Source organism: Octopus sinensis, linkage group LG30, assembly GCF_006345805.1.
Source record: "Octopus sinensis linkage group LG30, ASM634580v1, whole genome shotgun sequence".
In the NCBI taxonomy this organism is placed as follows: Eukaryota; Metazoa; Mollusca; class Cephalopoda; order Octopoda; family Octopodidae; genus Octopus; species Octopus sinensis.
In genome coordinates, this window is record NC_043026.1 from 8,170,770 (window position 1) to 8,198,080 (window position 27,311).

Sequence of the window (27,311 nt, forward strand, 5' to 3'; positions counted from 1 at the left end):
ACACTCCAGTGAGGAACCAAACTCACGTGTGATGATATGTTGGTCTGTAATCATCTCGATCTGCTTTACTTTACGTTCTTTCTTCACCACACACAAGAGGGCGCCACTGGAGAAAGAGAGAGAGAGAAAGAAAGAAAGAGAAAGGTCAAAGGTTAGAGGTGAAATCTTGCAAAAGGTCATGTCATAATCACACTGGACACACATATAAACACACACACACACACACACACATATATATACACATACACATATAAACACACACACACACACACATACACATACACAAACACACACACACACACATATACACATACACACACACACATATATATATATACACATACACAAACACATATTTACATACAAACCATGACCACCACACCATTCCACCCGCCCACCCAGCCTCCCCTCACACACGAGACCTCTGCACCACTCCATTCCCCCACCCACACACCACACCACTTGAAACACATACACACCACCATATTGCTCCACACCTCCCTACACACACGATAGACCTCCCCGTCACACACACACAAACACAAGCCTTCCCGCTCCCCACCCCACACACGTGCCATCCCCACCCCGCCTCCCTCATAACTCACCGTCTACTTTTCTCCGGGTCATAGTACATGGCAACGTTACCATTTCCGCAGCCAACAGCTATTTGGTTCAGTTTCGGGTGCCACATACATCTTATGGCGCTCTGTAACATAACACAGACCAAAACCAATCAGTGGACAGACAATTATAATTAATGCTAATTAACTCATCGTTAACATAGAGCTACATACAAAACAGGAGTTAGTTTCATCATCATTGTTTAACGTCCGTTTTCCGCGCTAGTACGGGTTGGACGGTTCGACCGGAGTCTGGGAAGCCAGGAAGCTGCACCAGGCTCCAGTCTGATCTGGCAGAGTTTCTACAGCTGGATGCCCTTCCTAACGCCAACCACTCCGTGAGTGTAGTGGGTGCTTTTTACGTGCCACCGACACAGGTGCCAGGGAAGTCTGGCAGCGGCCATGATCGGTTGGTGCTTTTTACATGCCACCGGCACAGAAACCAGTCAAACATACAATAATAATAATAATAATAATAATAATAACAACAACAATAATAATGATAGGGGGACTTACACTGTTGGAGACCTCAATTTCAGTGACAGTCTTCAATGTCTCCCGCTCCATGAACATCAGTTTCCCGTTGCCCCCGTCTCGGCCCACAGACACTCCTGTGACCACCATCTTGTCGCTGGGACTGAATACACAGTCAGTCCTTTACGGATGGGAGAAAAAAACAAACAAACAGTATTAACATCATTTGGGTCGTAAATGTTGTCAGCGTCATCATCAACCAAAGTCATCAACATTATCTACATCATCATCATCATTACTATCAATATCATCATCATCATAGTCATCACATTATCTACATCATCATCATCATTACTATCAATATCATCATCATCATAGTCATCAACATTATCATCGTCATTATCATTGTCATCCTCCTCATCCTCATCCTCATCCTCATCATTATTGTTACCAGCATCACCACCATCATCATCATCACCATCTGCGTTACAGCAGTGTGGCTGTGTGGTAAGAAGCTTGCTTCCCAACCACATGGTTCATGTTTCAATCCCAATGCATGCCACCTTGGTCAAGTGTCTTCTACCAAAGCATCAGACCGATCACAGCCTTGTGAGTAGATTTGGTAGATGGAAACTGAAAGAAGCCCATCGTATATATGTATATATATATAGGCGCAGGAGTGGCTGTGTGGTAAGTAGCTTGCTTACCAACCACATGGTTCCGGGTTCAGTCCCACTGAGTGGCACCTTGGGCAAGTGTCTTCTGCTATAGCCCCGGGCCGACCAATGCCTTGTGAGTGGATTTGGTAGACGGAAACTGAAAGAAGCCTATCGTATATATGTATATATATATATGTGCGTGTATGTGTATGTGTTTGTGTGTCTGTGTTTGTCTGCCTAGCATTGCTTGACAACCGATGCGGGTGTGTTTACGTCCCCGTCACTTAGCGGTTCGGCAAAAGAGACCGATAGAATAAGTACTGGGCTTACGAAAGAATAAGTCCCGGGGTCGAGTTGCTCGACTAAAAGGCGGTGCTCCAGCATGGCCGCAGTCAAAATGACTGAAACAAGTAAAAGAGTAAAAGAACAAATGTGTATGTTTAATAGGTTAAATGCTGATGATGATGTTTTTTAACGAGGTAGAAGGCGAAAATAGGTGTTAAATAGATGTGGAGAGAAAAACAGGGGGCTTACACAGGAAACAAATTAAGGAGACCATCAGCAGCAACCAGGGCCTTTTTGAAGTTTCGAATATCCCACAGCTTCAGGGTGTCGTCACCTGGAAGGGAAACGTATGAAATATTTTTCACTACATTATTGTTTTTATATGCACAAATAGATATATACAATATAGATACCACACACACACACACACACACACATATATATATATTATTATATATATATATATATATATTCCAGCAGGAGTGGCTGTGTGGTAAGTAGCTTGCTTACCAACCACATGGTTCCGGGTTCAGTCCCACTGCATGGCACCTTGGGCAAGTGGCTTCTACTATAGCCTTGGGCCGACCAAAGCCTTGTGAGTAGATTTGGTAGATGGAACCTGAAAGAAGCCTGTTGTATATATGTATATATATATATGCGTGTGTGTGTTGTGTGTCTGTGTTTGTCCCCCCTAGCATTGCTTGACAACCAATGCTGGTGTGTTTACGTCCCCATTACTTAGCGGTTCGGCAAAAGAGACCGATAGAATAAGTACTGGGCTTACAAAGAATAAGTCCCGGGGGTCGAGTTGCTCAACTAAAGGCGGTGCTCCAGCATGGCCGCAGTCAAATGACTGAAACAAGTAAAAGGGTAAAAGAATATCATCGTCATTGTCTTTGTCAGCATCACTCGTATCCAAGTTTGCTTCATCTGATGCCTCCATGATGCTTAAACCTGCCATGGCTCAGAAGGTCAAGTTAGAAATGGAACAGTCTTGGGCACTGATCACATGGCAGGATGGGTGGTGGTGGCCTAAGCTGGAGTGTCCGGGCCTTACATTGCCGTCTTTCCATTTCTTCTTCAGTATTTCTCCTCTGAAAAATTCCTGGCTTTGGGTAAAAAAGAAAATACAGGAGAATCAGTTAATTATGGTTTCATTCAACATTTCCCCCTCTCAGATTCACACATTTATGGCAGGGGTCCTTCAGTCTTTCTAAGCCCTTTAAAAGAACCCGGAACGTTGGGCCTTCATACAGGACTTTTGCGATACCCTTAAAAGCAGGAACTTGTCAATACCCTCTACTCTCTCTCTTTTACTTGTTTCAGTCATTTGACTGCGGCCATGCTGGAGCACCGCCTTTAGTCGAGCAAATCAACCCCGGGACTTATTCTTTGTAAGCCCAGTACTTATTCTATCGGTCTCTTTTGCAGAACCGCTAAGTGACAGGGACGTAAACACACCAGCATCGGCTGTCAAGCAATGCTAGGGGGACAAACACAGACACACACATATATATATATATACATATATACGACGGGCTTCTTTTCAGTTTCCGTCTACCAAATCCACTCACAAGGCGTTGGTCGGCCCGGGGCTATAGCAGAAGACACTTGCCCAAGTTGCCACGCAGTGGGACTGAACCCGAAACCATGTGGTTGGTAAGCAAGCTACTTACCACACAGCCACTCCTGCGCCTCTGGTATATTTATATATTAATATACGAGGGTTGCTGGAATTTTCCTGGCTTTGGGTAACGGAAAATCCAGGAGGATCAGTTAGTTATGATTTTATTCAACATATTCTCCTCTCACATTCACACACTTATTGCAGTGGTCCTTCAGTTTTTCTAAGCCCTGTAAAAGAGCTCAAAAGGTTGGGCCGTCAAACAGGCTTTTTACAATACCTATTTCTTTACTACCCACAAGGGGCTAAACATAGAGGGGACAAACAAGGACAGACATAGGTATTAAGTTGATTACATCGACCCCAGTGCGTAACTGGTACTTAATTCTGCAAGCCGGCAGAAACGTTAGCACGCCGGGCGAAATGCTTAGCAGTATTTCGTCTGCGTTACATTGTGAGTTCAAATTCCGCCGAGGTCAACTTTGCCTTTCATCCTTTCGGGGTCGATAAATACGGTACCAGTTACGCACTGGGGTCGATGTAATCGACTTAATACCTATGTCTGTCCTTGTTTGTCCCCTCTGTGTTTAGCCCCTTGTGGGTAATAAAGAAATAGGTACTTAATTTATTGACCCCGAAAGGATGAAAGGCAAAGTCGACCTCGGCAGAATTTGAACTCAGAACGTAACGGCAGACGAAATACCGCTAAGCATTTTGCCCGACGCGCTAACATGTCTGCCAGCTCTACCCTTAAAGCCAAGAACTTTTCAGCACCCTGGCTTGTATATGTGTGTATACTGGACTGAAAAACCATGTGGTTGAGAATGATCCTCATAAACCTGTTAACCACGCAGCCACACTGGTGCCTACTCCTCACATACTAACACAAATACACAGAAAGAAGACCAAGGCCATACAGGGTGTAGCCTCACTTACCTCCCCTTGAAGCCAGAACTCTCCCGTCGTATGAAAAGCACAAAGATGTTGTGTCGCTGCCCTTCATGTGTGCTTTCCGGTTCAGCATACAAGTGCTCACCTGAGGAGAAAGAAATGCAGTGGGATTAGAGTGTCTAAAATGAGAGGAATAGGGAAAAAGAAAAGGAGGTGATGGGATGGAGAGGAGGCAAGAAAAGGCTGGAATATTCCAGAGAAGATGGAAAAAAACAAGTTGAAGAATTAGCTTACGAATTTCCGATTGCAGTCCCAAAGTTGTATAGAACCATCCTGGCAAGCTGCAGCGATGTAGTTACCATTTCTGGAATACGTACAAGCCATCGGGTTCGTCCTACGTCCTTTGTCACACTTTGATTTGATAACCACACGCTGGGAGAAGGCATTGTCGATGTCCCACAGACGAACTGTTCTGGAAGAGGAGGAGAGAAAGAGACATTTAAACAAACACATATGTGTGAGTATATGTATGTTTGTGTGTGTGTATATGTATGTATGTATGTATATATATATATTTATATCTGTGTGTGTGTGTGTTGAAAAAAATCCATGGAATTTATACACTTTTTTTTCCGCAAAAAGAAAAATAAACTTAGAGGGTGCTTAAATTACAAGAGGAGTGGCTGTGTAGTAAGTAGCTTGTTTACCAACCACATGGTCCCGGGTTCAGTCCCACTGCATGGCACCATGAGCAAGTGTCTTCTACTATAGCCTCGGGCCGACCAAAGCCTTGTGAGTGGATTTGGTAGACAGAAACTGAAAGAAGCCCGTCGTATATATGTATGTGTACATATATATATATATATATATATATATATATATATACACATGTATGTGTGTGTGTGTTTGTGTGTCTGTGTTTGTCCCCCTAGCATTGCTTGACAACCGATGCTGGTGTGTTTATGTCCCCATAACTTAGCAGTTCGGCAAAAGAGACCGATAGAATAAGTACTGGGCTTACAAAAGAATAATAATCGAGTTGCTCGATTAAAGGCGGTGCTCCAGCATGGCTGCAGTCAAATGACTGAAACAAGTAAAAGAGTAAAAGAGAGAGTAGATCTTTTCCAGAATTTTTTCGAATTTTTTTTTTCTTGGAAAAAGACATACAAAATGTAAACATTCGTAGCAGAAGCTGATTCATTTAATGTCAGAAAAGGTTTTCACAGCAAAAAATAATGTCTTAAATAGAATGAAGTTGACTTTTATTTATGCTGGATGGTATAATGCTTTGGTTTTCTGTATAAATTTGAAGTCAGACATTGTGAAATTTCAGTACATACGCATGCATGCACATACACACGCACACACACACACAAACACACACACACACACAACACACACACACATACACACACACGCACACAAACACACACGCAAACACACACACACACAAACACACACACAAACACGCACACACACACGCACGCACACACAAACACACATACACACAAACACACACAAACACACACACACACACACACACAAACACACACACACACGCACACACACACACAAACACACACACACACACACAAACGGAGTACTCACCCATCATTGGCACATGTCATAAACTCATTTCTGTCTTTCGGGTTCCAACATCCAGAATTCAACATGGCTACATGGCCCTGAAATAACATGTAGCACAACATGGTAATGAGTATACATATTCATGTGTATATACACATACATACAAACACACATATCAAAAAACACACGTGTATGTGTATGTGTGTATATATATATATATATATTTGAGTAGTTGAATGAATTATCTTATTAAGGATAATTCGAAAGATAACCGATACCTGGGTAGCAAATTCACATCAGAAAGAACACGGTTGAAGTTACGTCCCTAGGGCATAGACTACGTGCTTTCGTGCGGAAATTTGTATGTTTATTTTGAAAATATAAGTTTATGAAAGAATGGAGTTGAACGACTTGTTAACAAATTTCCTTTATATATATATATATATAATATATATATATATATATATATATATATATACAAAATAAGAAAATGGAGGAATAGATTTCTATCAATCATCAACTACTAGATAATACCAATTCATATAATTTATTAACTAATTATTTAAGAACATCCAGATCAAACAGAATAATACAGAATAAAACAGTACACATCAATGAGTAAGATAATACCATAAGCACAATACATATAAATATAAAGTGGATCTTACAGCTGTTTCAGCCTGTAGATAAGAGTATCTCATTATGCTCAAGCAAATGGAAATATCAGGTTTACCTTAGTATTGGCCATGTCTGCAATGTATTGGTCACCCTTCACACACTCCAGCTTCTCGAAGCCGTCTCGGTCAATCACCTTGGCCTGGGCATTTGCAGCGATAACGAGAAGGACATCCCCAGTGGTGCTGTATTGCAAGTTACGGATTTGGTGGCTGCAACGGGAAACAAGAGATGGGGGATGAGCGGCGACATCTATGGAAACTATCAGTTACATGCATGAAAGAGAACCATGCCTATGTGAGAGGTGGCTGGAAAGTTCCTGGGATCTTTTCCTTTTGAACAGCAGACAATTTCTAGTTAACTAAACACTTTTAAACTTCGTATACTAGTAGAATGTGTTTATAAAACATCATTTTCTCTTGGTTTTATTGAGAAAATTCTATAGTTTGTAAGATATTTCGTCTGAAAATCTGAGCATTTCGGCAATTTTAACCAATCGATTACCTCCATTCAGCTAAAATCATTTGCTGCGTCTAAAACTGAGACAACATCCTGTAACTAACCCTAAATTTCTTTTTTCTTAATTGTTAAATTAATTTAATTCCATTGCTTTAGTTTTTTTTACATGCATAACAATTAAATTAATTTAACAATTAAGAAAAAAAAAACTTAAGGTTAGTTACAGGATGTTGTCTCAGTTTTAGACGCAGCAAATGATTTTAGCTCAAAAGAGAGCATAGGATTGGTTAAAATTCGAAAAATTAAACTACGTTAAACAAACAAATTACAATTTTCTCAAGAAAGCCAAGAGAAAAAAATGTTTTATTTTGACACATTCTACCAGTATACGAAGTTTTAAAGTGTTTAGTTAACTAGAAATTGTCTGCCGTTCAAAAGGAAAAGATCCAGTTCCTGGCTTTGGGTAAAAGAAAATAGAGGAGGTTCAGTTAATTAGGATTTCATTGAACATATTCCAAACTCAGATTCAAACACTCATTGCAACGGTCCTTCAATTTTATTCTAAGCCCTATAAAAGAACTAGAAAGGTTAGACCTCCAACCAGGTGTTTCATGATAGCCTTAAAGCCAGGAAGTTTTCAGCCCCACCTTGTACATGGCACTTAAATCTCACTGCCTCATACTCACTCACACAGAGAAGGGTGCTGAAAAGTTCCTGGTTTTGGGTAAAAGAAAATACAGGAGGATCAGTTAATTAGGATTTCATTCAACATATTCCCCTCTCAGATTCACATATTTATTGCAGTGGTCCTTTAGTTTCTCTGAGCTCTGTAAAAGAACTCAGACAGCTGGGCCTCCAACCAGGCCTTTCATGATACCCTTAAAGCCAGGAACTTTAAAGTACCCCCTTGTGTATAAATGTATATATATGTGTAGCAATAACCATTTTAGCCATTTTGAAATATGGCGTGAATTGGCAATATGACGTAATGTCTTTGCCAAAGAATTATTATTTTCGTTTTTTTCCATTGGTTAATATAACTGCTCATATAAAGATTCTAAAGGATCAGTTAATTATGACTTTATTCAACGTATTCCTCTCTCAGATTCACACATTTATTGCAGTGGTCCTTTGTTTATTCTAAGCGCTTGGAACTTCTAAGGAACTTGGAAGGTTGGGCCTCCAACCAGGCCTTTTGCGATACCCTTAAAAACCAGGAACCTTTCAACATTGTATGTATGTATGTATGTATGTATGTATACAGGGTGGCCTTCAAAAGAACTACCCACCACTACCACTACTGCCACTACAAACACCACCACCACCAACACTGCCACCGCCTCCGCCACCACCATCACCGCCACCACCACTTCCACCACCACCACGAACACCGCCACCACCAACACTACCACTGCCGCCACCACCAGCACCACCACCAGCACCACCACCACCAACAATCATTTACTCACCATTCACAAGGCCGGAGGCTGCGGAAGTGTCTCAAGGAGGCGTCCATGCCAGCAAAATCCCAGAACGTTATGTCGTAGTCGTAGCCCCCGGTGACAAGCCGAGCACCAGACGGATCCAAGGCCAACGCTGACACCTGGTGGAGGAAATAAAAAACAAGCAGAAAAAAGATTAAAAAATGCAAGATGTGTTACTGCACGGAAATCTCTCCTTTGTTTCGGATCTTCCACAGAAACATGTCTGGCCAAGGGGAAACATTCGTTTGCTCGGAAACAGGTGAGGACCGGCAGCGGGAAGGGCCACAGAGTGAAGAAATATCTGCCTTAACAAATCCCATCTGACCCATGCTGATATGTACATATATTCACCTCCGTGCCGGTGGCACGTAAAATGCACCATCCGATTGTGGGCGTTTGCCAGCGTCGTCTGGCCCCTGTGCAGGTGGCACGTAAAAAGCACCATCCGATCGTGGCTGTTTGCCAGCCCCGTCTGGTACCTGTGGAGGTGGCACGTAAAATGCACCATCCGATCGTGGCTGTTTGCCAGCCCCGTCTGGTACCTGTGGAGGTGGCACGTAAAATGCACCATCCGATCGTGGCTGTTTGCCAGCCCCGTCTGGCACCTGTGGAGGTGGCACGTAAAATGCACCATCCGATCGTGGCTGTTTGCCAGCCTTGTCTGGACCTGTACCAGTGGCACGTAAAACACCATCCGATTGTGGGCGTTTGCCAGCGTCGTCTGGCACCTGTGTCGGTGGCACGTAAAAAGCACCATCCAATCGTGGATGTTTGCCAGCCTCGTCTGGCACCTGTGTCGGTGGCACGTAAAAAGCACCATCCGATCGTGGCTGTTTGCCAGCCCCGTCTGGCACCTGTGCAGGTGGCACGTAAAAAGCACCATCCGATCGTGGATGTTTGCCAGCCCCGTCTGGCACCTGTGTCGGTGGCACGTAAAATGCACCATCCGATCGTGGCTGTTTGACAGCCTCGTCTGGCACCTGTGCCGGTAGCACGTAAAAAGCACCATCCAATCGTGGATGTTTGCCAGCCTCATCTGGCACCTGTACAGGTGGCACGTAAAAAGCACCCACTACACTCACGGAGTGGTTGGCATCCAGGTGTGGAAATACTACCTGATCAGACTGGGCCTGGTGCAGCCTTATGGCTTCCCAGACACTGGTCAAACCGTCCAACCCATGCTAGCATGGAAAACGGATGTTGAACGATGATGATGATGATGATGATGAATGTACATATATACATACAAACATACACAGGGGCAATGTGGTTGAAGCCAGTGTCGGGTAACTACCACCTATGCTGGTGGCATGTTAAAAGCACCCATTACACTCTTGGTGTGGTTAGCACCACAAAACCATACCAAATCAAATTGGAGTGGTGCAGCCCCTCAGCTTACCAGCCCTGGTCAAACCATCCAACCCATGCCAGCATGGACAACAGACATATGATGATGAGGAGGAGGATACATACATACATACAGATACACATAAAGTTTTTACCCACTAAAACTCTTCTCAAACAGTAAGGGTCAAAGCTGAAGAAGACATTGCTTAAGGTACCATGCTGTAAGATCAAACCCATGTCCACAGACCTGCAAACTAACTTCCTTAAGCACACATCCTGGAACAACATACGGATCTTTTCCTTTTGAACGGCAGACAATTTCTAGTTAACTAAACACTTTTAAACTTCGTATACTGGTAGAATGTGTCAAAATAAAACATTTTTTTCTCTTGGCTTTCTTGAGAAAATTGTAATTCGTTTGTTTAACGTAGTTTAATTTATCGAATTTTAACCAATCCTATGCTCTCTTTTGAGCTAAAATCATTTGCTGCGTCTAAAACTGAGACAACATCCTGTAACTAACCCTAAACCTCCCCCCTAACCCTAAATTTTCTTTTCTTAATTGTTAAATTAATTTAATTGTTACGCATGTAAAAAAACTAAAGCAATGGAATTAAATTAATTTAACAATTAAGAAAAAAAAATTTAGGGTTAGGGTTAGGGGGCGAAGGTTTAGGGTTAGTTACAGGATGTCTCAGTTTTAGACGCAGCAAATGATTTTAGCTCAATGGAGGTAATCGATTGGTTAAAATTGCTGAAATGCTCGGATTTTCAGACGACATATCTTACAAACTATAGAATTTTCTCAATAAAGCCAAGAGAAAAATGATCTTTTATAAACACATTCTACCAGTATATGAAGTTTAAAAGTGTTTAATTAACTAGAAATTATGTTAAAAACTGCCGTTCAAACAGAAAAGATCCCCAATCTGTTTCTTAAACGAGGGACATATTCATACGGCACAGAATATTTTTTTTTACCTCAATAGACGTGAGTGATTGGTTGAAATTGCCGAAATGCTCAGATTTTCAGATGAAATATCTTACAAACTATAGAATTTTCTCAATACAACCAAGAGAAAAATAATGTTTTATAAACACATTCTACCAGTATACGAAGTTTAAAAGTGTTTAGTTAACTAGAAATTGTGTTGACATCTGCCGTTCAAAAGGAAAAGATTCCAACATACAACTAAACATGCACACAGAATGGAAAGAGAGAGCGAAAAGTTACGCTATAAATATCTTACAAAGGGAGACTACTCACCGATTTATTTCCATGTGTCAGAGTTATTTCGAGGGATTGTGGAATCGATTGCTCCAACGTCTGCCAAAGAGAACAAAAAAAAAATGATACACACAAACACACATACATAGATGAATGTAAGAATGTGTGTGTGTGTGTGTGTGTGTGTGTGTGTGGTGTGTGTGTGTGTGTGCCACTGTCTTAAATATCAGCATCATCATCATCGTTTGGCGTCCGTTTTCCATGCTAGCATGGGTTGGACGGTTCAACTGGGGTCTGGGAAGCCAGAAGGCTGCACCAGGCCCGGTCTGATTTGGCAGTGTTTCTACAGCTGGATGCCCTTCCTAACGCCAACCACTCCGTGAGTGTAGTGGGTGCTTTTTACGTGCCACCCGCACAGGTGCCAGGCAAGGCTGGCAACGGTCACGATTGGACGGTGCTTTTTACGTGCCACCGGCATGGAGGCCAGTCGGGGCGGCACTGGCAACGGCCACGCTTGGCTGGTTCTGTTACATACCACAGGCACTGGTATCACAGCTGCAATTTCCATTGATGTTGATCGATTTTGATTTTGATTTTCACTTGCCTCAGCAGGTCTTCATAAGTAGGTCTTGTGTCCCAAGAAGGAAAGGTATGCATAAGTGGACTGGCTACATCCCTGGTAGAGACCACGGGTTATGGTCTCACTTGTCCTGCCGGGTCTTCATACTTCATACATATGAATGAACTAATGAGGGTGATTTTTACTGGATAGCAGGACCTGGTAGAATTAATAGCTAAATCTCCCTTAATTCATACATTATTGTCTTGTGTCTGTGTATACATGTATGAACTAATGATAGAAACTTCTATATGGTATATAGACCTCTCTTTACTCTTTTACTTGTTTCAGTCATTTGACAGCGGCCATGCTGGAGCACCACCTTTAGTCGAGCAACTCGACCCTGGGACTTAGTCTTTTGTAAGCCCAGTACTTATTCTATCGGTCTCTTTTGCCGAACCGCTAAGTGACGGGGACGTAAACACACCAGCATTGGTTGTCAAGCAATGCTAGGGGCACAAACACACATACACAAACACACACACATACATATATATACATATATACGACGGGCTGCTTTCAGTTTCCGTCCACCAAATCCACTCACAAGGCTTTGGTCGGCCCGAGGCTATAGTAGAAGACACTTGCCCAAGGTGCCATGCAGTGGGACTGAACCCGGAACCATGTGGTTGGTAAACAAGCTACTTACCACACAGCCACTCCTTCGCCTGGTAGAAATAGTAACCAAATCTCCCTCAAATCACACCCTACTGTATTATATATGTATATATGTATGAATGAGCCAACGAAGGAGACCTCTATGCGATAGCAAGACCTGGTAGAAATAACAGCCAAATGACCCGGCAGGCCAGATGAGACCATAACCCGTGGCTTATGCCAGGAGCATAACCAGCCCGCTTATGCGTACTTTTTCCTTCTTTGGTCACTAAACTCTGCTTGCGAAGACTTGTTGAGGCAAGTGAAATTGAAATCAAATTCAATGACTGGCATCCATACTAGCGGGATGCAAAGAGCACCATCCGAGCGTGATCATTGACAGAGCAGCCAACTGGCTTCTGTACCCATGGCACGTAAAAGGGCACCATTCGAGCGTGATCGTTACCAACATCACTTCACTGGCACCTGTGCCAGTGGCATGTGCAAAAAGATTCGAGCGAGGTCATTGCCAGTGCCACCTGACTGGCCCCCGTGCCGGTGGCACATAAAAAGCACCATTTGAGCAGGTGGCACGTAAAAAGCACCCACTACACTCTCGGAGTGGTTGGCGTTAGGAAGGGCATCCAGCTGTAGAAACTCTGCCAGATCAAGATTGGAGCCTGGTGCAGCCATCTGGTTCGCCAGACCTCAGTCAAATCGTCCAACCCATGCCAGCATGGAAAGCGGACGTTAAACGATGATGATGATGATGATGATGATGATGATGATGATGATGATCCTCCAAATCAGAAAAGCTACTAACTGAAACATGTGACAATTCATAATATAGTCCTCCAAATACCCTAACCCTACAAAAATGAGGAGATGGTCATGGCTGGAAAGCTTTTGATCACCACGTTTCTGCTCAATCATGACAGACCTGGAGTTAAACAACAACAACAACAACAGTAACAAATCATAGAATAAAACAAAAAAAAACATCAGACAAAAAGTTTTACAAAATTTCTTTTTTAGAATTTACCTCCTCTTTTTCTTTCTCCTCCTCATCATCGTCATCATCGTCATCGTCTTCCTTATTGTCATCTTTACCTTCGTCATTGCCCTTCTTCACAGACGTGGGTAGTGGGGAGGTTGCCGTCGACCCTGTTGTGGCCCCTAACTCCTCCCTACGCTTCACGTTTCCATCAACACAAGACGATGCTGTGCCCCTGACACTCTTGTTGCTACCGACAACAGAATGACCACCACCACCACCACCACCAGCTTTATCATCTTTCGCTGGCTTCTTGAATACAGGTCTGAATGACGGTACGGTGGACGTGGGCCCGGACACTGGGGCAGGAATCAATCCCTTGCCTCCAACAGATTCTACATCCTGCCCACTGCTTTGTTGGTCAGTTTGGGATTCATCTTCTGGAAAACAAAAAGGAACGAAATAGGGAAAAAATGCATATATATACATATATATATATATATACATATATACACAAATATATATATATATATATATATATATATCTATATATATATCTATATATATATATATATATAATATTATATATATATATATATATATATATATATAATATATATATATAATAGAAATATTAAAATAACTAAGTCTCTCTAAAAGAGAACAGCGGCAGCATTCCCGGAAAATAATAGTTATCGCCATACTAATATGGCATTCTATAAAAATAAGAAAAAAGCTGTCCGCTTATTAGCTCCATGAGGCCATCGCCTTAAGTTAGCTATTTGATACACAAACTGTATCCAGATAACCTTCGAAGCTAATAAGCGGACAGCTTTTTTCTTATTTTTATAAGAATGCCATATTAGTATGGCGATAACTATTATTATATATATATATATATACATTTAAATATTTGTTGTGCAAGATTTTTTATGTGAAGTCGTGTGTTGAAACAGATATTGTTATATTTCGGAATGGCCATATTGCCAGTTTAGCCAATAAAATATTACAAATATTACAGGCATCCCCCCCCCACACACACACTAACTAAACATAGACGCACATAGCGGTATATGCATGCGCAAATGAAGACACATACAATAGGAATACAAAATGGCTGACCGTTACTAAGGGAGACACACAAATAAGAAAGAAGAAAACAAAGGACCACTGATGAGGTCACAGGAGTGTGACGAAAGAACTCTGGCCGAAATAAGATTAAGATTAATGTAAAAAATAAATAACACTAAAGCAAAATAACACCAAATATATAGTGCGTGTTTTTATTGGCTAAACTGGCAAAATGACCATTCCAAAATACAACATTATATATATATGTATATATATATATATATATATACAGATAAATACATATATATATATATTATCATCATCATCATCGTTTAACGTCCACTTTCCATGCTGGCATGGGTTGGACGATTTGACTGAGGGCTGGCAAACCAAATGGCTGCAACAGACTCCAATCTTGATCTGGCAGAGTTTCTACAGCTGGACGCCCTTCCTAACGCCAACCACTCCGCGAGTGTAGTGGGTGCTTTTTATGTGCCACCGGCACAGGTGCCAGGGGAGTCTGGCATCGGTCACGATCGGTTGGTGCTTTTTACGTGCCACCGGGATGGAAGCCAGTCAAGGCGCCACTGGCATCGGTCACACTTGGATGGTGCTTTTTACATGCAACCGGCACAGAAGCCAGTCGAGGCGGCGCTGGCATCGGCCACGTTCGGAACGACCAGGCTATCAGATGTTGCTACACATCGCTGGTCACAGTGCGCTTCACATTGTTTTAGCCTCCAAATGACGCCACCTCGCTGGCTAAGCGAGCAGGCCAATATATACATATATATATATCAGGATGTATATAAAACCAATTCTGTAAAAATGTATATGTGTGTGTGTATATATTTATATATGTTTCTATATGCAGAGGGGAGGGAAGTAGAGAGAGAAGGGAAGTAAGAGGGGAGAGAAAAAGAGAAGGGGAGTGGAAGGAAATGGGGGGAGGGAGGTTGAAAGAAAGAGAGAGGGAAATGAACTTCACCGTTTTTGTTCCGTTCCGCTGCCAGTTGTCGAGCTTCTTCAAACATGGCCATGAAATCAAAGTTTCGGGCTTTCTTATCAGGTTCTGGAATAGGAAAAACAGGAGAAAAATGAAATTTGTATTATGTTTAAAGATGAGTGGCGCAGGAGTGGCTGTGTGGTAAGTAGCTTGCTAACCAACCACATGGTTCCGGGTTCAGTCCCACTGTGTGGCATCTTGGGCAAGTGTCTTCTGCTATAGCCTCGGCCGACCAATGCCTTGTGAGTGGATTATGTAGACGGAAACTGAAAGAAGCCTGTCATATATATTATATTATATATATAGATATATATATATATATAATATATATATATATATATATATATATATATATATATATATATATATATATATATATTATATATATATATATAGGCGCAGGAGTGGCTGTGTGGTAAGTAGCTTGCTAACCAACCACATGGTTCCGGGTTCAGCCACTGCGTGGCATCTTGGGCAAGTGTCTTCTGCTATAGCCTCGGGCCGACCAATGCCTTGTGAGTGGATTTGGTAGATGGAAATGAAAGAAGCCCGTCGTATATATATATATATATTATATAATATATAAATATATAAATATGTACTGTGTGTGTCTGTGTTTGTCCCCCCAACATCGCTTGACAACCGATGCTGGTGTGTTTATGTCCCTGTCACTTAGCGGTTCGGCAAAAGAGACCGATAGAATAAGTACTGGGCTTACAAAGAATAAGTCCCGGGGTCGATTTGCTCGACTAAAGGTGGTGCTCCAGCATGGCCACAGTCAAATGACTGAAACAAGTAAAAGAGAGTAAAGAGTATATATATATGTGTGTGCGTGTGTGTATAAATTAGAAAAAAAACACCTTTTATCAATTCAAAATGAAAAATTAAATTACACCATGTAGAAAATTACATATAATAGAAAGATTAAATATAAGATAAAAAATATAACAATGATGAAGTAATGTGCAAAATAATAAATAAAACGTATATATATATATATATATATAATATATATATACTTATTTTAAGCAGCAGAAAATTCAACAAAATCTGTTACTCTGAGTTTCTCGTTGCCGTTCATCAGACAGTTTTGGCTAGAAAAAACTGTCTGATGAACGGCAACGAGAAACTCAGAGTAACAGATTTTGTTGAATTTTCTGCTGCTTAAAATAAAGCATATTACTCTACCACTGGTATTTGAGTACTCTTTTTTTTCCACCTTGTTTCACATTTATGTGTTTACTCCGGTATATATATATATATATAGGGAGAATTCACAAAAAACAAAAAATGAAGACAGGTGGTGTAAAAAACAAATAGATGTATTAGGATAACGCCTTGGGAAGTGAAAAGGTCTTTAACGTTTCGAGCCTACGCTCTTCTACAGAAAGGGACACAGAAAGAAACAAGGAGAGAGAAAAATGTGTGTAGTGGCTAGCAATCTTATAGAGGTATGTGTACCATATGTATTGTATTATATTATACACACACACACACACACACAGATACACACACACATATATATATGTATATAGGAAACCACATCCTACTGTTATATGTATGTGTATATGTAAGTATGAGCCAATGAGGAAGACCATTACATGGTAGCTACTCTTGGTAGAAATAGCAGCCAAATCTCACTCAAGCCATACTTTACTGTCCTATGTATGTATGTATGTATTTTGGAGAGTGTGCGCCTCAGAGGGCGCACACTCTCCTACCCTGATGTAATCTCCAGGGATACAGGCATCCAGCAACAGGACCTCCGTAATGCTATGATGGACCGTGAAGTCTGGCGTAACATAGTAAATTCCATTGTCTCGACCACGGTCGAACAATGATGATGATGTATGTATGCATGTATGTATGAGCCAATGAAGGAGACCGCTACACGGTAGCTAGACTTTCTAGAAATAACAGCCAAATTTCTCTAAATTATTCCTTTCTCTATATATGTATGTATGTATGTATGAGCCAATGAAGGAGACCTCTACAGGGTAGCTAGACTTTCTTGAAATAACAGCCAAATTTCTTTAAAATTATTCCTTTCTCTATGTATGTATGTATGTATGTATAAATGAAAGATGCCTCTACATGGTAGCTTGATCTGACAGAAGTAGCAGTGAAATCATCCTGAAATGACATATAACATCCTCACATATTCAGAAAGGAGAGTGAGACACACAGACAGACTGATAGATAGATAGATAGAGAGAGAGAGAGAGAGAGAGAGAGAGAGAAGGGGAGATAAAAAGATATAGGAATAGAGGAGGGGTGAGAGAGGAGGAGATGAGAAGGGAGAAGGAAAGAGATAAAGAGAGACAGAGACAGACAGACGAATCAATAGAGAGAGAGAAAAGGAGAGAGAGAAAAGGAGAGATAGAAAGATAGAGGAAGAGGGGAGTGAGAGGATATGAGAAAGGAGGAGAGAGAGAGTGGGGAAGGGGAGGGGGGGAGAGTGTAATTAAATAGATTAGGCTTACTTGTTGACTTTTCATTCTTGTTGGAACTTTGGTCTGTTGAGGTTTTGGGTCCAAAACTGCGCTGAGGCCTCTCCTGTTTCCGTGCAGCTGATGATGATGATGATGATGATGGTGATGGTGGTGGGGACAATTGTGATGGCAGCCAGAGGAAAAACCATTGGAAAAAGAGAAAGAAAAGAAAAAAAGAAAACCACATTACAACACATTACTACTGAAATATTGATGGAATGGCTATAGGCGCAGGAGTGGCTGTTGGTAAGTAGCTTGCTTACCAACCACATGGTTCCGGGTTCAGTCCCACTGCGTGGCACCTTGGGCAAGTGTCTTCCACTATATATAGCCTCGGGTCGACCAAAGCCTTGTGAGTGGATTTGGTAGGTGAAAACTGAAAGAAGCCCATCGTATATATATATATATATAGGCGCAGGAGTGGCTGTGTGGTAAGTAGTTTACCAACCACATGGTTCCGGGTTCAGTCCCACTGCGCGGCACCTTGGGCAAGTGTCTTCTACTGTAGCCTCGGGCCGACCAAAGCTTTGTGAGTGGATTTGGTAGATGGAAACTGAAAGAAGCCCGTCGTATATATGTATATATATTATATATATATATATATATATATAGGCGCGCAGGAGTGGCTGTGTGGTAAGTAGCTTGTTTACCAACCACATGGTTCCGGGTTCAGTCCCACTGCGTGGCATCTTGGCCAAGTGTCTTCTACTATAGCCTCGGGCCGACCAAAGCCTTGTGAGTGAATTTGGTAGACGGAAACTGAAAGAAGCCCGTTGTATATATGTATATATATATGTGTGTGTGTGTGTGTTTGTGTGTCTGTGTTTGTCCCCCTAGCATTGCTTGACAACCAATGTTGGTGTGTTTATGTCCCCGTTAATTAGCGGTTCAGCAAAAGAGACCGATAGAATAAGTACTGGGCTTACAAAAGAATAAGTCCTGGGGTCGATTTGCTCGACTAAAGGCGGTGCTCCAGCATGGCCGCAGTCAAATGACTGAAACGAGTAAAAGAAAAATTTAAAAAAAAAGAAAAGAAAAATAGCTGGAACACCTTTGGTAATTAGACAGCTGGATCAGAGCTGACCAGGGGTTAAACAACAAGAGCAAGGAAGATGCATTTGATAATGTAATCCGGGTTCAGTCCCACCGAGTGGCACATTGGGCGAGTGTCTTCTGCTTTATAGCCCCAGGCTGAACAAAGCTGAGAAGATTCAGTAAATGGAGACAGAATGAAGCCCATTCTATGTGTGTGTGTATGTGTGTGTGTATGTGTGTATATGTATGTGTGTGTTTGTGTGTTTGTGTACGTGTGTGTGTGTTTGTGTGTGTGTTTGTGTATGAATATGTGTGTGCGTGTGCCTGCTTGTTCCTCACCATCACTCAACAACCAATGTTGGCTTATGTCCCTGTAACTTAGCAGTTCAGTAAAAAGAGACCAATAGAATAAGTACTAGGCCTTAAAAAAAAAAGTAAGTCCTGCAGTTGATTCAATGCAGTGCCCCAGCATGGCCACAGTCCTCTTGCTGAGCATCTTTTGTCAAACTGTCCAACCCATGGCAGCCTGGAAAAAAGGGGCGTTAAATGATGATGCTCAAAGGTCCTTCCCCGGCTCATAGGCTAGTTTCCCAGATTCTGTCCCCACCTGGACAGAACACCGGTTTGTTAGTTAGTTAGTTAATTTTTGGCTCAAAAAGCAAAAAGCAAGGTCATGTAGGGGGACATGGAGTTATGTACAGGGTGGTGTTCATGCAAAGAGTTCAGGCCATTTCTGGTCAAGGGAGACTTTGAACCGAGTGGTCGTTGGCATCTTCACTATCTCGTCTGGCAGCTTATTCCACGGATCCGCAACCCGGACGAAGAAAGCCTCTCTCCTTCGATTGAGATGAAATCGTCGCAGATAGAGCTTTTCAGAGTGACCCCGCAGCCTACGCTCTGGAGCAGGAGTGAAGAATAGCTCTTTCAAGAGGTTACACTTTCCGCTTATGATGTTGTGAGCAAGAATGAGATCACCACGGCGGCGGCGTTTTTCTAGAGAATAAAGGTCAAGTGTCTTCAGCCTTTCTTCATAAGACAAATGCTTGAGACCAAGAACCATGCGGGTAGCCACCTTCTGGACTCTTTCGGTTTGCCACAGGGCTAATCATTTTTTGCCAGCTGAGTGACCCGGAGCAACGCGAAATGAAGTGTTTGGCTCGAAAACACAACGCCTCACCTGGTGCAGGAATCGAAATCGCAATCTTACGACCATGAAGGCAACACACTAACTACTAAACCATGCACCTCCACAAATGATGATGATGATGATATACAATAGGCGGCGAGCTGGCAGAAACGTTAGCATGCCGGGCGAAATGCGTAGTCGTATTTCGTCTGCCGTTACGTTCTGAGTTCAAATTCCGCCGAGGTCGACTTTGCCATTCATCTTTCCGTGGTCGATAAATTAAGTACCAGTAACGCACTGGGGGCGATGTAATCGACTTAATCCGTTTGTCTGTCCTTGTTTATCTCCTCTGTGTTTAGCCCCTTGTGGGTAGTAAAGAAACAGATATACAATACATACACACACACAAACACACGCTTACATTTGAGGGCCAATAGGGCACTATTTTCAAATACTGTGGTATACAGAGTCACATACTCTTTTACTCTTTACTCTTTTACTTGTTTCAGTCATTTGACTGCAGCCATGCTGGAGCACCGCCTTTAGTCGAGCAAATCAACCCCAGGACTTATTCTTTTGTAAGCCCAGTACTTATTCTATCGGTTTCTTTTTGCGGAACCGCTAAGTGACGGGGACGTAAACACACCAGCATCGGTTGTCAAGCAATGCTAGGGGGACAAACACACACACACACATACATATATATATATACATACATATATACGACAGGCTTCTTTCAGTTTCCGTCTACCAAATCCACTCACAAGGCATTGGTCGGCCCGGGGCTATAGTAGAAGACACTTGCCCAAGATGCCACGCAGTGGGACTGAACCCGGAACCATGTGGTTGGTAAGCAAGCTACTTACCATACAGCCACTCCTGCGCCTATAGGAACATGTATTTTTGTCCGAGACTGAAATTAGAAGCCAAAGGCCATTGACACGATGAGAGACGGCAAGAAACGAGAAGGGAATAAGCCAGTTACATTCACTTCTACAGCAAGGGACGATTACCTCCCCTTCACAAGCCATTTCTGATACTTGAAAGCAAGTTGGCAGAATCGCTAGCACGTCGGGCAAAGTGCTTTGCGGCATTTCGCCCGTTCAAATCCCGCCCAGGTCGGCTTTGCCTTTCATCCTTTCGGAGCCGATTGAATAAATTCGAGTGAAACACTGAGGTCAAAGTAATTGACTGGTCGCCTCCCATCAAACATGAGACCTTGTGCCTCTGGTAGAAAGCATTATTATTAATAAGGCGGCGAGCTGGCAGAATTGTTAGAACGCTGGGTAAAATATTTGGCGGCATTTCGTTCGTTTTTACAATCCGAGTTCAAATTCCGCCGAGGTCGACTTTGCTTTTCATCCTTTCGGGGTCGATAAATTAAGTACCAGTTATGCACTGGGGTCGATATAATCGACTTAATCCGTTTGTCTGTCCTTGTTTGTTCCCTCTGTGTTTAGCCCCTTGTGGGTAGTAAAGAAATAAGTATTTCGTCTGTCTTTACGTTCTGAGTTCAAATTCCGCCGAGGTCGACTTTGCTTTTCATCCTTTCGGAGTCGATAAATTAAGTACCAGTGAGACACTGGCATCAATATAATCGACTAGTCCCCCGCCCCAAATAGCTGGCCTTGTAGCAAAATCTGAAACCATTAATCTTTACATATTCGCACACATACACGTGTGTTTGAGTGTGCGCGCGAAAAGCTTCCTCACAGTTTTATCCACAAAATTCTGATCAAAGGATAGCGAATAGCTTGAAGTATTTAGACTCGAACTTAAAGAGATGTGTTTGCGAAGCGGGCTTCTTAACCATACACCAAACAGCCATGCTTCTTCACAAAAATGCAAACACGTTACACACACAAACACAATCCTTTCTACTATAGACACAGGCACAAGGGCTGGAAATTTGGAGGTGGATAGCGATTATATCGACCCCTGTATTCGACAGATATATATATTTTTTTTCCAATTGCAAAGGATGAAAAGCAAAGAGGATCTCACGACATTCGAACTCTGAACGTAAAGCGGAAAAAAATGCTGCAAAGCAGTTTTCCCGGTGCGCTAACGATTCTGCCAGCTAGCCATTACACACACATACATACATTGATTTTATTTTTTAAGAGATGTTTGCGGCGCGTGATTTAGTGGTTCGGGTGTTGGACTCTTAAGATTGCAGTTTTGATTCCTGGAACGGGCGATGCATTGTGTTCTTGAGCAAAACACTTCATTTCAAAGTGCCCCTAGTCCACTGAGCTAGTAAAAATAAGTATTCCCGCGACGGGTGTCCAGTCAAGGAGAGAATATATAGCTATAGAAACCGGCCCCTGTGAGTCTATAAGAGTCGGGAAGTGGCTTTATCTTTTATTATTTTTTTTATCCTGTTTATGACCGGATCACTTTTGATCAAAGGTTTACCGAGTCAGGGAAGACCTGGTACTAAACAACAACATAGGACATATTACATTTGAATAAAAGACACAACAAACGAAGCCGGGGCATATTTTGATCGCAGTTCTCCCGGATCCGGACTGACCCGGGCTGTATGTAAACATCAACCACGTAGAAAATATTTAGAAATCTACGTCTTCTGAAAAGCAATCTACACATTAAAGTTATACACGTGATATAGTTAAACATTTATCTATTTAATTTGGGTAATAAAATCAACAGAAGATGGGTATTTAATAAGAAAACGGGGCAAACCTCGCAGCTGAGACATTTCTTCGAGGTCGTCGTCAGCCATGCTGTTGTTGATAGCGGTGGGTTTTTATCTCCTTTGCTGAAGAACGACGCTTGGCGCGCTTGGTTCGCGTGGTGATCTCCTTATCGCGTATTTGTAGGCTGACTTGATAAATATTCGCATGCATGGAAACATGTATGTATGTATGCATTCATGCATGCGTGTATGTATGTATGTATGTATGTATGCATTCATGCATGCGTGTATGTATGTATGTATGTATTCGGTTTATTTCAAGATTTCTTGCCAATAGAGAAAGAGCCGGTTTCTAGTCTAGATCCAAGGCTCCTTCATTGGAATTTCATCATCAACAGGATAATTCTGTTTGTTTGTTTGTATGTATGTATGTATGTATGTATGTGTGTATGTATGTATGTATATATGTGTGTGTGTATGTATGTATATGTATGTGTGTATGTATGATGTATGTATGTATGTGTGTATGTATGATGTATGTATGTATGTATGTTTGTATGTATGTATGTATGTATATATGTATGTATGTATATATGTATGATGTATGTATGTATTTATGTATGTATGTATATATGTATGTATGTATATATGTATGTATGATTTGTGTATGTATGATGTATGTATGTATGTACGTACGTATGTATGATGTATGTGTGTACGTACGTACGTATGTATGATGTATGTGTGTACGTACGTACGTATGTATGTACGTACGTATGTATGATGTATGTGTGTACGTACGTACGTATGTATGTACGTACGTATGTATGTACGTACGTATGTATGATGTATGTGCGTAAGTGTGTGAATGCATGCATGTATGTATGTATGTCTCTTCAGTTTTTAATCATTTAAATTCTTCGTTTGACGAAGGATTTGCTTTCTAACATAGATACGGAGCTTCGCCATCGTTATGTAGTTAAAGAACACGAGTGAGAATTGATAACTTGAATCAAAAATCAAAATCGAAATCGATCAACATCAATGGAAATTGTAGCTGTGATACAATTTGTATGGAGGATGTTTACAGCTATTGGAATGGGAGGTATGGAGCCAGGGAGGGAGGGGGCAGTGCACAAAAGCCTCTTGTTAGTTATGGAACAAGAGAAAGGAGTTAAGCTGAAAGTCAGGAGGAGATGAGGAGCAGAGATATGGTCACTTCTACGGACCCACCAACAGGAGTGTTAAGGGCCAGGGTTGAAACACCTAATAAGAGTTACATACTGTCTGATGACATCAGTTCTTTCTGATCAAAGCTCTATTCACTTTGGTGAAGGGAAAAGAAGTACCTTCTTCTCAGTGTTATCAATAATACACACACGTATATAAATATACAAAGGAGTGTTGAAAAGTTCCTGGTTTTGGATAATAGTAACGAAATTATTGTATACAGTGCTCAGGTGCACCACAACTTGTCAGAAAGTGCGTATAGAGTATATGCAGTAATGTACAAATGTCTGGAAAGTGAACAGTGTATGAATCAGATACATGCTTGCGTGTGTATGGTGGGGAGAATATCAGGTGTAGTGTTGACGAATCTCAGGAAGCATGGAAGTTTTGGAGGATGCAGTGCTCCGACAACTAACAACTGATGCCGGCAGTTTGTTCCATGCTTCAGCAACTCTCAGCGTGAAAAAATGTTTCCTAAAGTCATGGGAGCTGTGCTGTTTTCTGACTTTGTAAATATGTCCACGGGTGTTAGACAGACGGTGTTTAAAAAGGTACTCAGAGTTATTGTTTGTAAGATGGTTGATAATTTTATGGGTGTTTGCCAAGTTAGCTGCCAGACATCGGAGTTTCTTATGTAATTCATAATCTAATTGTGCTCAACAGCTGTTTTATTAAGATAATTAAATATGTAATTACATGATTGTGATACAAAGATGGAGTAATTGAGGGAAAAGACATTTGGCTTTGATTTATTGACTTAGAACTTGGAGCTGAAACTGACAGGATCCAATATATGTGTGTATATAGGAGTATATATCTGTGTGTGTATATATATATATATATATATGGTGTTGGAGAAGACTTTTGCGGATTCCATGCACAGCGCGGCTCACCAATGGAGAAGTTCTTAAGCAGATCAGGCCGAAAATGTCGCTAGAGGCTAGGATCACCAAGCATAGATTGGCATATTTCGGTCATATTATGAGGAGAAAAATCCCTGGAGAAGGACATCATGCTCGGAATGGTCAGTGGCAAGAGAGGAAGAGGCCGACCAAGAACCCGCTGGCTTGACACCATCAAGGGCGATACCGGAATGGACATAGCCAATCTGAAAGAAGCGGCCCAGGATAGAACTGACTGAAGGATTTGCTCGACTAAAGACGGTGCTCCAGCATGGCTGCAGTCAAATGAATATATATATACAAATACGCACATATAGATACGCGCATGTACACACTCAGATCTACAAGGGCCAACCTTGAGAGTGGATTTTGTAGGCAGAAAGAAGCCTGTCGATCTGGCAGAAACGTTAGCATGCCGGGCAAAATGCTTAGTAGTATGTCGTCTGCCGTTACGTTCTGAGTTCAAATTCTGCCGAGGTCGATTTTGCCTTTCATCCTTTCAGGGTCGATAAATTAAGTACCAGTTACGCATTGGGGTCGATATAATCGACTTAATCAGTTTGTCTGTCCTTGTTTGCCCCCTCTGTGTTTTGCCACTTGTGGGTAGTAAAGAAATATATATGTGTGTATGAGTGTGTGTGGGGGGGGATCTGTGTCTGTGTTTGTCTCCACGTCCCGTACATTAGCGGTTCAGCAAAAAAGACCGAGAGGATAAGTACTAGGCTTGCAAAGAATAAGTCCCGGGGTCGATTTGTTCGACTGAAGGCGGTGCTCCAGCATGGCCGCAGTCAAATGACCGAAACAAAAGAAAGAAAGAATATACTTGATACACAAACACACAGACACACACCAAACAGATACACACACGCACACGCAAACACACACACACACCCACAGACACACACCCACACGCAAACATAACTACACGTCATTTCATTCCAACGGGCAACAGCCGTCGCCACAGCCGCCGCCGCCGTCTCCGCCTGCGCTCGGCCGTAACTGTATCATTACCACCACTATTGCTACTACTGCTATTGCTATGAGCGTAACCACCACCACCACCACCACCACCACCACCACCATGCACAACAAACCTGGTCACCCACTACCATCACAACCACCACAACAAAAACATAACAACCGCGAAAGCCATTCGCCGCCGCCGCTACACCTGCACCACCGCCATCGCCACTACTACCTCTCCCACCGCCGCCGCCATCACCACTACTACCTCCCCCACCGCCGCCGCCATGAACACTACTACCTCCTCACCCCGCCACCTCCATCACCACCACTACTACCTCCCCCACCACCACGACCACTACTACATCTCCACCGCCGCCGCCATCAACACTACTACCTCACCACCGCCGCCGCCGCCATCAACACTACTACCTCCCCCACCGCCACCGCCATCACCACCACTACTACCTCACCACCGCCGCCGCCGCCATCAACACTACTACCTCCCCCACCGCCGCACCCATCACCACCACTACTACCTCACCACCGCCGCCGCCGCCATCAACACTACTACCTCCCCCACCGCCACCGCCATCACCACCACTACTACCTCACCACCGCCGCCGCCGCCATCAACACTACTACCTCCCCCACCGCCGCCGCCATCACCACCACTACTACCTCACCACCGCCGCCGCCGCCATCAACACTACTACCTCCCCCACCGCCGCCGCCATCAACACTACTACCTCCCCCACCGCCGCCGCCATCACCACCACCACTACTACCTCCCCCCTACCGCTCTCGTCCCACAGCTTCCTTAGTAACGAGTCACGTGACAGCTTCTCAAGCAACAATAGTCAAATATGGCGGCCGTAAGTTTATTATTTTCTTTTCCTCTCTCGACTTCGTCTCTGTTTTTGTGTCTCTTTTTTCTCCATGTCTCTCTTCTGCCCCTCAACAAACAAGTCATGTCCTGAAGTCTTTTTGAATTTACCCTTTATTTTCCTCGTTGTTTCTTATCTACTTGATTCAGCCTCCCTTTCTCACCCTCTCTCCTTTCTTTCCAATGTACATTCTTTTGTACATCCACCAGTTTCCTCTCTCTTCTCCGCTTTCTCTGCGTATATACGACGGGACAGCCAAGTCCCTGGCTTTAACGGTGTCGCAAAAGTCCTGGCTGGAGGCCCAACTTTACGAGGTTTTTTGGGGGTTTTTTTTCCCGAGGTTTAGGCTCAGAATAACTGAAGACCATTGCAATAAGTCAGTGGATATGAGAGGGGA

At 42.6% G+C, this 27,311-nt stretch overlaps 3 protein-coding genes across 5 annotated transcripts in view; 1 reads left to right on the forward strand and 2 right to left on the reverse strand.

Moving 5' to 3' along the window:
- Positions 1-23,117, reverse strand: part of LOC115226580 (WD repeat-containing protein 70) — a 27,993-nt gene extending 4,876 nt beyond the window's left edge. Inside the window, exons 1-14 of the mRNA XM_029797586.2 lie at positions 22,980-23,117; positions 18,104-18,190; positions 15,603-15,686; positions 13,592-13,983; positions 11,373-11,432; positions 8,744-8,877; positions 6,874-7,027; positions 6,162-6,238; positions 4,848-5,025; positions 4,599-4,698; positions 2,288-2,372; positions 1,137-1,275; positions 606-706; positions 27-106 (exon numbers count right to left, since the gene is read on the reverse strand). Coding sequence (XP_029653446.1) covers positions 27-106; positions 606-706; positions 1,137-1,275; positions 2,288-2,372; positions 4,599-4,698; positions 4,848-5,025; positions 6,162-6,238; positions 6,874-7,027; positions 8,744-8,877; positions 11,373-11,432; positions 13,592-13,983; positions 15,603-15,686; positions 18,104-18,190; positions 22,980-23,019 — 1,711 coding nt within the window. The 5' untranslated portion in view covers positions 23,020-23,117. The remainder of the gene's footprint in view (positions 1-26; positions 107-605; positions 707-1,136; positions 1,276-2,287; positions 2,373-4,598; positions 4,699-4,847; positions 5,026-6,161; positions 6,239-6,873; positions 7,028-8,743; positions 8,878-11,372; positions 11,433-13,591; positions 13,984-15,602; positions 15,687-18,103; positions 18,191-22,979) is intronic.
- LOC118768538 overlaps positions 1-27,311 on the reverse strand; it is a 492,176-nt gene that overhangs the window by 151,629 nt on the left and 313,236 nt on the right. The window lies entirely within an intron of this gene.
- The window catches only part of LOC115226581 (serine/threonine-protein kinase dyf-5), a 49,016-nt gene continuing 48,542 nt past the window's right edge, over positions 26,838-27,311 (forward strand). For both annotated transcript variants that reach the window (XM_029797587.2, XM_036515251.1), the window contains exon 1: positions 26,838-26,902. The gene's annotated coding sequence lies outside the window, so the exon portion shown is untranslated. The remainder of the gene's footprint in view (positions 26,903-27,311) is intronic.